The sequence below is a fragment of the Mytilus trossulus genome, chromosome 7 (assembly GCF_036588685.1).
Source record: "Mytilus trossulus isolate FHL-02 chromosome 7, PNRI_Mtr1.1.1.hap1, whole genome shotgun sequence".
Taxonomy (NCBI): domain Eukaryota; kingdom Metazoa; phylum Mollusca; class Bivalvia; order Mytilida; family Mytilidae; genus Mytilus; species Mytilus trossulus.
Window position 1 is genome coordinate 18,944,244 of NC_086379.1, and position 12,135 is coordinate 18,956,378.

The 12,135-nt window shown below is 30.9% G+C and overlaps 1 protein-coding gene across 2 annotated transcripts in view; it reads right to left on the reverse strand.

Moving 5' to 3' along the window:
* Window positions 1-7,587: 7,587 nt before the first annotated feature.
* LOC134724753 (uncharacterized) overlaps window positions 7,588-12,135 on the reverse strand; it is a 52,183-nt gene continuing 47,635 nt past the window's right edge. Inside the window, exons 28-32 of one of the 2 annotated variants that reach the window (XM_063587976.1) lie at window positions 11,617-11,757; window positions 9,702-9,795; window positions 8,965-9,095; window positions 8,352-8,414; window positions 7,588-7,726 (exon numbers count right to left, since the gene is read on the reverse strand). In XM_063587976.1, coding sequence (XP_063444046.1) covers window positions 7,625-7,726; window positions 8,352-8,414; window positions 8,965-9,095; window positions 9,702-9,795; window positions 11,617-11,757 — 531 coding nt within the window. In that variant the 3' untranslated portion in view covers window positions 7,588-7,624. The remainder of the gene's footprint in view (window positions 7,727-8,351; window positions 8,415-8,964; window positions 9,096-9,701; window positions 9,796-11,616; window positions 11,758-12,135) is intronic. The other variant, XM_063587975.1, reaches the window with a different exon arrangement.

The following is a 12,135-nucleotide window of genomic DNA, read 5'->3' on the forward strand; positions in this document are numbered from 1 at the left end:
TCTTAAGAATTTTTAAGAATAAACATATGGTTAATACTCCTATGCGAGTAAAATAATTTTGTCGTTCAAAGTATTTTTAACTTGATAATAGAACAATGACCTACCGTATAATAGAACACTAACACATTGGCGGGATCTTTAAAAGTACAGAGTCATGTCATATAAACCAAAGAAACACAAAAAGTCGCACATATAAAACACACCAGGAAAAATGTAAGATTATACAAACACATTGACGGGATGTTTAAGTACCGAGCCCCGTCAAATGGATATCACAGAAAACAGACCAAACAGTAAAAGTAGTATAAATTATAGAACAAAGACAAATGAAAGAACAATATAACATGTTGTTTAGATAATAAACAACGTCAGAGCGCAGAATCTAGACATCAAGATCATCATGTATTATTTGTGAAGTTAATACGGAATATTTATCAACAAGGTCTTGGTACATTCAAATGAACCTTTTCAGAAAACGGGTTTGTCATCATAATCATAATCTAACATATGAATTACCACTAAATTAATTTTTAAACATATCTATCTTAAAAGAAAAACTATTAGAATGCATTTGGAGCAATGAGGATTCAAAGAAAGTTTGAGTCTTTAGTTTTATATGTTGTGTCTTGTATACTATTATTTGTCTGTTTGTCATTTTCTTTTTAGCGATATGGCGTTGCCAGTTTATTTTCAATCTAGGAGTTTGAACGATCTTCTTGCATCTCAACCCCCCTCCCCCTTGTGTTAGGAACATTTTCGCTGATTTTACATGCGATATTCATAAATGTTCATCTTTTTTAAGAATGTTTATTCAAGCTAAAGCACTCACTAATTACTACATCGCGGGTCCGTGCCTGAATTAAAGTACCTGCCTGGATTTGTAGTATTCATATTGTCATCCTGATTATAAGGTACACAGTTTGGTTTCATAGTGATTTGGATTATAACACAACGTTGACTGCTGTTTCCCTTTTTTTAATATTTTTATATTTTTTTTTCAACAAAAAAAAGTTTGAACAAATATCAAATATTTGTGTTTTTAGAATAAATTTGTCAATTGTATCATTAAAGGGGAGATAACTCCTATAGTAAATATTTTATACTGGAATGGTAGTGAAATTCAATATTTTCCTTGTAGCTAGAAAACAAGTACGGTAGTTACACCATTATTTCAATATTTTTTTAAAGTATATTATATGAACTATCTTCTCATATTCTATTTCAAAATTCAATCTCATAGATTTCTATTTATTCACAAAAATTAGATTTTCATTAACAATCTATGCAAATTTTGCAAGACATGTCGCTTTATCAATAGCACGGTGACCAATTCTTTTTATCAGATTTTTTGAAAAGGCTTATTAAAACCTTCATTTTGGCAGAGTTTAAGAAAATTCTATCTCAGGAAATATACCGATGATCCATCTTAGGTAGTATAGATTGCAAATTTACCTGACAACATAGTTATCCCATTTCACCTAGATAATGTTTTACTATGATTAGATTACACACCAATACTGTCATAAATAGACTAAAACTGCATATCTAACTTGTGAAATTTTCATTCCTACCAGTTGTTCATTATATGTACTATTAAAGGTACTAAGGGTAAAAAGATATAGACCTGTAAAAAAAATGGCGTTATCAAAATCTGTCGGAGCAGCTCAAGATATTGTTTCTTGTGATCTTTGTGAATTAGAAACAAATCTTAAATGGCGATGTTTGAATTGTCAACTTTTTATGTGTAATAAGTGCCGTGATAAAATCCACCCGAAGATTAGAAACGCCAAAGACCACACAGTAGTTGACATAACACAGACAGAGGTGAGTGGTGGTATTAGTAACATTGACTTTACAAACATCAAATGTAAAGTACACACAACACAATCATGCTGTATTTTCTGTAGTAGTTGTGATGAACTTGCCTGTCCAAGCTGCATTACAAAAGGGCATGCTGGACATACTTTCATCGAAATTAAAAATGCATATAAAATGAAAGTAGAATGGCTAAAAAATTCAAAAGGAAATTTAAAAATGAGCGAGAAGATGCTTGATGAAGGGGATAAAACACTTGAGAAAATAACAGTCAGGGAAAGTATCAATCGTCAGAAGACTTGTCAAGATATTCAACATCGAAGGGAATCATTAAAAAAGAGGTAGATAAATATGCTCTCAAACTTATGCAAGTAGTTAATATAAATATGGAAAACATCGAAAATTCTATTTCTAGAAAGAAGAAAAATGTCACAGAAGGCCGAAAAAAAGTGGAAAATAATTTAAAGACAGCAGAAGAAATGCTTACTACAATAGATATGTCTTTTTTCTTTGAAAATGCTGATATCATTGCAAACTCCTCTAATGATAGTGTAGAAGGAGTCAATGTTATCTGTAAAAGAGTGCCAAATTTCAAACCAGGGAGCATTTTGCAATCAAATGTTGGGACATTGTTTGCAGACAATAGTTTCAGAAATACCGTAATAAGTATGAAAGTGAACAAGGAGTTCACCACTGGAATCAAACATTGTCAGTTCCTACATGCTTGTTCTGATGGATCATTGTGGCTAGGTGATGATATGTATAAACGCTTAGACAAAGTTAATCCAGAGGGGAACATTCTCTCAACAATATTGACTATTAACACTGAACTACAAGATATAGCCGTCATGCATAATAATGATCTACTTATTACGGAAGGCACCTCAAGGCTTAAACTTGTCAATGGAAAGACTGGGAAAGTCAGTGATTCACCATATAGTCTGGATTTATTAAAGATAATTGCTGTTCATGTAACCAATGACAACAACGTCATCTTAGGTGCAAGAAGTCATGGAACAGCCTTCCCAGTGACAGGAAGAAGAGTGGTGATTGTAATGGACCAGGAGGGTGATCAACTTATTGAGTATGAACTGGATAAACATCAACAACAAATATTTTCATATCCTTGGAAAATAACCAGCACCATTAATGGAAATATATTTGTTGTTGATTGCCTTTCAGAAGATAATAGAGGAAGGGTTTTGGTACTATGTGAGGGCGGGAATATTTTGAATGAATACACCGGGTGTCAAAATATTAACACAATGGATCGACCATTTACACCAGCATGTATAACAACTACACCAACAGATAACGTAATTGTTATTGATTTTTACAATCACCTTTACATCCTTGACAATTCTGCCCACCTGATATTCCACTACAATATCAATGACTTAGAAGTGATAAAGTATCCATTAGGCATTGTTTGTACAAGTGAAACAACATTGTACCTTGGATGTTCACCACCAGCGAACAGTACAACAAATGCAAAACTCTATGAGATTCAATGTTCGGGATTTTAATTGACAAGTTGGTAATGAAATTTACAATATGATTGCCTTTTTCTTGTCATGGTTGTGTGAAATCATTGTTGTTTGCTTGGAGCTACTCGGAATCCTGAACAAAAGTTAAACTGAATTTTGTTTATTGTATTTACAGATAAAACAGACATTGTCTGTAAAACGATTTAAGATTGAGTGTTTGCATTAATTGAAGTTTATTGCTCTTCAGCATAAAATGCTATGGGATATCTAGTATGCAGCTTCAATAAAAACACAGATTAAAAAAAATGAGTAAATGAAGTTTTGTGGATTATTGTTAAGGAGGGGCGAAAGATACCAAAGGAACAGTCAAACTCATAGATCGAAAATAAACTGACAACGCCATGGCTATAAAAAAAAAAGACAAACAGCCAAATAATAATACATAAAACACAACATAGAAAACTAAAGACTAAGCAACACGAACCCCAACAAAAACTGGGGGTGATCTCAGGTGCTCTGCAAGGGTCAGCAGATTAATTCCTCGTTTTCCAACTTAGCATCGTATGGTGTTTACATATCTCAGTTGATACGTTATGCTTGTGCATATTCATACTTCATATACAGAAGTGTGCTCCTAACACAATGACAGTCTGTAAAATTTATGATCCTGGTACCTTTGATAACTAATTATCCTATCTCTAATATTGCTAAAATGTGTATGATTATTAATTGAGAACAATCTTAAAGATAAACAAACAAATAGTCTTATATTTAATTATAATGTAATTACAATGATTTTGGATTTTTTTTTCAAAACTGTTTTTGTGATTTAACCAATATTTAATCAATTTGGAATTAACCGTTAAAATATAATGGTACTAAAAAAAGAAAAAAAACCTACAGATTAATCTCAGCTTTTTGTTTATCATAAAAGTAAATTAACTGAAATAATGTTTTCTATTTTATTACATGATAAATCTACACATTGATTCAATCAAAATAAGGGGCAGAATTCGGGAACAGTAAAACACTGCAAAAAAAAAATTAGAAACATATCGTTTAAATCAAAAGATTCATAATGAACACAACTACATCATGTCTTAAGATGAATTGAATGACAAAAGAAATGATTTTCTAATAATTTTGTCAAAACCAAATAGCTATGAAATAATTCTGAAATTGAAGAATCCAATCATGATTTTAAGAAAAAATATATATTTTATTTCAAAAGGTGAACATTTGTAAAAAAAAAAACTGGTTTAAATCATTGCTTGGTTTTAATAGCCAAAATATTGGGCTACACCCACGAGAATGAAGTATACGTCTATAAATTAACCCCCTTCCCCCTCCGCCTTTTTAGCCCGAAGGGCCAAGTGAGCTTTTCTCATCACTTGGCGTCCGTCGTCCGTCGTCGTCCGTCGTCGTCGTCGTCGTCCGTCGTCGTTAACTTTAACAAAAATCTTCTCCTCTGAAACTACTGGGCCAAATCAAATCAAACTTGGCCACAATCATCATTGGGGTATCTAGTTTAAAAAATGTGTGGCGTGACCTGGTCAACCAACCAAGATGGCCGCCACCGCTAAAAATAGAACATAGGGGTAAAATGCAGTTTTTGGCCTATAACTCAAAAACCAAAGCATTTTGAGGAAATCTGACGGGATAAAAATGTTTATCAGGTCAAGAACTATCTGCCCTGAAATTTTCAGATGAATCGGTCAATCGGTTGTTGGGTTGCTGCCCCTGAATTGGTTATTTTGAGGAAATTTTGCTGTTTTTGGTTATTATCTTGAATATTATTATAGATAGAGATAAATTGTAAACAGCAAAAATGTTCAGCAAAGTAAGATCTACAAATAAGTCAACATGACCAAAATGGTCAGTTGACCCCTTTAGGAGTTATTGCCCTTTATAGTCAATCTTTAACCATTTTTCATAAATCTAAGTAATCTTTTACAAAATCTCCACTGAAACTACTAGGCCACAATCATCTTTGGGGTATCTAGTTTGAAAAATGTGTCCGATGACCTGGCCATTCAACCAAGATGGCCGCCACGGCTAAAAATAGAACATAGGGGTAAAATGCAGTTTTTTGCTTATAACTATGAAACCAAAGCATCTAGAGCAAATCTGACAAGAAGTTAAATTGTTAATCAAGTCAATATCTATCTGCCCTGAATTTTTCAGATGAATTGGACAACTGGTTGTTGGATTGCTGCCCTCCAATTGGTAATTTTTAAAGAAATTTTGCCGTTTTTGGTTATCTTGAATACTATTATAGATAGCGATAAACTGTAAACAGCAATAATGTTCAGCAAAGTAAGATCTACAAATAAGTCAACATGACCTAAATGGTCAATTGACCCCTTAAGGAGTTATTGCCCTTTATAGTCAATTTTTAACAATTTTCATTAATTTGGTAAATTTATGTAAATTTTTACCAAATATAGTTCTCTGTTACTAATGGGCAAAGTTCATGATAGATATAATTGTAAGAAGCAAAATTGTTCAGTAAAGTAAGAACTTCAAACACATCACCATCACCAAAATACAATTTTGTCATGAATCCATTTGTGTCCTTTGTTTAATATGCACATAGACCAAGGTGAGCGACACAGGCTCTTTAGAGCCTCTAGTTATTAAAATATTATTTAAACATATTAGATCTTTTGTAAACGATGTCTTTTTCATCAAAACCAGTTATGTGAATTGTTATCAAAAACTTGGTAGAACTCGACAATACAGAATGATACACATAACATCCAAATGATTGGCGCTATAGGCAAAATGAAATGAAGATATGCATACATACTGTTTTGAAATAATTTAGTTACTGAATCACATGTGTGCCGAAGTACTTATTGACCTGCAAAACGAACCATTATTTGTTTAGCTGGTTTTCTGTTGGCCAACATTGGCCAGAACTCAAGACCTTCAATCCAATTTTTTTTTTTCAATCATGGACATGTAAAAATGGTAAATATCACTTTCTTGGGTGCAAAATTGATGATGATTTAAGACAAAATTTCCAAACCTCCTTAAATTCCCCTCTTAAAATACTCTTTCATACTGAACAGTAAAGTTCTGTCCTTGATATTTATAAATAAACTATAAAATTCATAAACTAAGGAGAACATGCGTAGCAACATCCCACTATATGAGTTATAACTAGCAACACCCAGGGGCTACAGATTTTGTAACGATGTGGGTTAACCAATCAAAATCCTAGTACATGTAATATATTAAGCAGGTAATAATATGATATGATTGGGGTTATGCCCCCTATGTTAAAAAGCAGCAGTTGGACTAAAAATGTCTTGCCTTAATGTTGTTTTTGTGGTTACAAATAACTTGAATATTTTGCATTAACCTTTAATTTTGGTTTGCAGGTCAGAGGTCAATGTCTTATCCATGTAACGTGACTAATAAAATAAAGGTTCTTTAACAATGTTAAATATTAGGGAGAAATAAATTATGTCAGATATGAAAATATAAACACATATAAATAAACTCATCAAAGATACCAGGACTAAATTTAGTATATAGGCCAGACGCAAGTTTCGTCAACAAAAGACTCATCAGTGACGTTCGAATCCAAAAAAGTTAAAAAGGCCAAATAAAGTATGAAGGTGAAAAGCATTGAGGACCAAAATTCCTTAAAGTGTTGCCAAATACAGCTAAGGTAATCTATGCCTGAGGTAGAAAAGCCTTAGTATTTCAAAAAATTCAAAAAATTGTTAACATTGTGACCTTGATGTTATAGGTTTAAGCCACACGACAAATATGAAGATATGCAACACACTGCCATATGTTTATACATCCATATGCCAATAATCATAAGCCACTTCAATAGGTAAAAAAGTTTTATCCCTAGACAAGGTTTTATGAGAAGCAGATGAAAAAAAATTCTTAAACATAAAGTATAACTTTGTTGAAAGAGAGACATATATTTTTGATACAAATAATACAGAAGTATAAATGGTGTAATGACATAACCCAACAGGATAAAGTCTTCATTCTGGTAAGAACTGATTTAGAATACTGACCAATGAGATTTACAATAATTCTGCTGACAACAGATATATATTGTGTTATTTGTATCATTTGTGTTCAGACATGAGATAATAATGTCTGAAGACAAATGATACAAATAACACAAATAAAACTTGTTAAAAACAAGACAACAAAACAAATGGAATGATTTATTCTGGCTTACATGTAGTAAAACTAGCCAACTGATTCAATTTTCTAATGAATATATGAAATTAATATTATTTGATTTGTAAAAATTATTTAAAGTTATCAATTGTGAATCTTTAAAATATTTAGCACACAGTTATCATGTGACACACATCGTCAGGAGAAAGTATTTTGTTGATAATCTTCAGTAAGATTTCTTCCATTTCTGCTGCAGCAAATAATTTACACTGCAAAAAATAAGAGAATATTTCAAGATTATGACAAAATGGTAAAGAAATTTAAAAGTATTAATTGAATAATTTAACAGTAGAAATACTATTTTATGCACACCAATAACAATTTATTTACAAAGAAGACAGCAGCAATTGAAGTTCACTTTATAATAACATTTATAGTGATACTTCTGACTTATTCAAATGGCAAAGTCCATAGAACAATTATGAACATGTCAGACAAGTAATTGTTACCATTATATTGTATCTTCTTACCTTCTATAGCTAGTATTGACGCTTTTTATTCAATTTGTTTTGGATACCTTAATCCTTATTTGTTTCTTTTGGACATCTTTGGTTTGTTTTATTGAGTATTTGTCTCATTGATTCACATTTATATGCCAAATGTTCTTGTGATGTGTTTCGATATCATCTTTGTAAGGGTATCTTTAAAATACTTCAATGATTTCAAATTGGAGTCATGGCTAACATTTCATATCCCCTACTCTAAAGCCTTTTTGTCTTCTATATGACTTTATAGTTTTATTCTTTGTATTATCTGATTATTTTGATTTCTGACTTTGCTTTCAACATTGTAAAGTGGCATCCATATTTTTTTTAATAAGAGATACAAACTTACTGCGTTTTTAGTTGGTGATGGTAATCTTTCACAAACATCATCTACATACATCTTAACTTCGTTCTGTAATCAGAAATATATTTGTATTATCAAGTTTATACACTTATAGTGCTACAAGCAGGTCAATGCTGTTGCTTGTGGACTGACAAATGATAGCATCTGTCTAAGATCTTTGTATTGAAAATTTTGGTTGATATAATATTTTTTTTTTGATTTAACCCAAAACAATATTTTAAAACAATGTTCCTTACAAAGGTGATCAGAGTTATCTTTTATATCTTTTAAAGCAAGGCCCTGGATCAAATATTTTTTTCATAAAAAGGTTAAACTTTATAAACAATATTTTTCTTGTATGGATAAAGTTTCATCAGTAGCCAGATTTAGGCGTACTGTTAAGAAATGTAGCATGGTTTGAGACACATCTGTTTGTTTAAGTTTGTGATTAGGTTAGTTTAAGGTTAATAACCACTAACAGTATGTCAATGATATTGGAACTGTACAAAACAGCTCTTTCTGAACTTAATCTTACCATTTTAGAAATGAAGCATTTTTGATGTATTATTTACTAGTATCACAACAATATAAAACTAAACAAATCAAAACTAGTACAAACCTTATCATGATTAAGATTTTCATCGATGTATTTGATGATTTCTTTACATATTTCACACTCTGCATCTTTATCCTTCATCTTCTCATCAAAGAAAACTGCAACTGGTTTGTCTACTGCAGCAACAAAAGAACCTTTAAAAAATATGATCAAATGATGTTAAACAGTAAGTCACTGGTGATGACAAAAATGAATGATATGACCCTTTTTCAACATATATCTGACCAACATGTTTTTCCATTAAGTGTAATATAATTTGTATTAAGACCCATACAGTATTATCAAATATAAAAGACAGAAACAAATATTTTAGTTACCACACAAAAGAAAGCAAATACTTTAAAGCAAATAAGGTTAGAAGTAGTACACATGTTATTTCACCCCTATGGCTAAAATTAGAATGAACAAAACAATATAAAATAACCTTTATTTAGTAAACAAAAATCCAATTTATTATTGCATCCAAGCAGTTGTCACCAATTCAACACACCAAAACCAGAGGATAATGTAAATTCAGAAATTATTGCATGCATTTATTATTGCGATTTCGTCATTTTAGAATTAAATGCGATTTTAATTTTTATGATTTTGAGGAAAATCCTGTTAAATTCATAAAAAATATTTCAAAATGCTAGTTTAAATTATTGCGTTTGCAACTCTGTCGCATTTTTCGCAATAATAAAAACTTCGCATTAATTTTTGAATTAACAGTAGGTATTTTGAGAGTAAATAATACCTACCATTACATTCATCAGGGATATAATGCTGACACAGAACATCCTCATCAAATCCATGGGATAATTCTTTTATTATTTCTGGTACACTCTTCATACACTGCAAATATCAATTAAAATTCAAATGGTTACAACAATTCAATTAGATGTCTGACTCATAAGAAATTTGGACAAAGTTACTATTTGAGTACTGAGTTCCCGGTCTATCCAATGTAATAGAATGGTTCTTTTTCAAATGCTATCAAATAAATGTGACCTAAGAAATTAAAAACAATTAAAATTAATAGCTAATTTACCAGTTTGTTATAATGTGGATTCATTAATATTCGTTGGAGACCAATTTTTAAGTGGCTATTAAGGGTACAAGTGAACCATGAAATAACATATTCAATGAAAATACAAATTTTGTAAAGGCTTGTATGCAGACTTTGGCAAAAACCGCAAAATTAAATATCCCATGTATATACAAGTTTTCTTTGTCCACGAAAATTGGTACTCACAAAAATAAATGAATCCACAGTATGGCTTTTGAAAGCCTATCACAATTTCAAATTAAATTGATATGGATGTAAACTCAGCTCTGAACAAGACAGATATGCTGAGCTGGATTTTCAACAAACGATTTTGTTTTCTGTGTGTGTTACATTTCAGTGTTGTGTCGTAGTTCTCCTCTTATATTTAATGCGTTACCATCTTTTTTAGTTTGTTACCCCAATTTTGTTTTTTGTCCATGGATTTATGAGTTTTGAACAGCGTTATACTACTGTTGCCTTTATTTATTGACTCCAAACCAACACAATACTTCAAAAATTAATAAAAAAAAAAATTTTAATTTTTGAAATACTGAACCTTTAAACATGTAAGACAGGTTTTGTGTTATATTTGTATCTGGTTGGAAGGAAAATTGATTACCTGGATAACTATTTTTTCTGCAAACTCCATATTCTTTGATTTTCAACTTTAAATTGAGAGGAGTATTCAAGAGAAAATGGGACATACACATCAAAGATATTATGAAGCATTTAAAAGAAATTAAATATTAAATAAAGCAGAAAATCAAACTAAAGTTAAAAAAGCAGATACAAAAATATTTTATTCAAAATATCCAACTTTTTAGTATGTTTCTGGATAAAAAATGTTAAGGTTACAAAAAGTCAAACTAATATGTTTAAAATGCAAAAAATCAACTTCCACCTCACCAATTAAGAAATTTGTAAATGCTACACACCTGAATATTATATACTACAATTAAAAAAATATTATTTAGTTTTAGTACCTGAAGTTTAAACAGACCAGACTACTTTTAACATCCTCAACTGTGGACCTTATTGGAGCATACATGTATAATTTACAGTTTATTTCTATAAACAAAACAATCATTTTGATTGCGAAGACTAGTACTATAGTTGACACAGAGATTTAATTTGTACAAAATAGTGGAGTATTGGACACAGATGAATCCCCTGTTGCTTATAATGCTATAGATGAACATAACTCCAGATGACACCAACCAAATTTGAACTCTATCTGAGTATAATTTAATTTTGGATGTACCAAGTCTTTTGATTGGCTGACGTTATTTTGTTATCAGCCCATAGACATAATTTAGTCAGGTGACTGTGACATCATCAACGTTTTTTCATGGTTTTCTACAGTTTAAAATGGAATTATAAGAAATTACTGAAATATTTTTTCTGTCTATTCGAAATAACATAAAAAAATGTGGTGCACACTGTTAAATAACCCGTTATGCGCTTATTCAGTGTGTCCACATTTTTTATGTTATTTCTTCATAGACAGAAAAAATATTACAGTCATTCCTCAAATAGTGATACAATGTAATAATTCTTGTGTATAAGTTTCATAACATTTTGCTATTTAAAGAACTCAAACAGATATTATCATTTGAGGTACATCATACCTCATCCTTAAATGGTTCTGGCATAAAATGACAAATATCATTCATGTAGTCCTCTAGTGACTGTTCTGTTACATTGGTCTGTACATAAGCATTGATAGCTTCTATAATCCATTCACACAAATCACATCTCCAGGTTTTAGTCTAAAATTAAGTAGAAAACATATTGTATACTTTTGAGTACTATTGTTGTCCACCCCCCTAAAATCATAATGGATAAAAAGATTTAAACATTTCCAAATGTGTAAACTCAGCAAGAGATCTCTGAAAGAATATCAGAGATAAATAAGTGGGTTAAGTGATAAATGTCTAGTGGCTAATTTACATGCATAAAACAACAAAAAAATGTTAGTGAAACATGAATATGAAATGGATTTTTAACTTTTAGCAAATTTGTAAAACAAAAAGGGTGTAAAAGAAGAGAAAATTAGTTTAAACAAGAATGTGTCCCCAGTACATGGATGCCCCATCCGCACTATCATTTTTTATGTTCAATGGACGTGAAAATGGGGGAAAATCTCT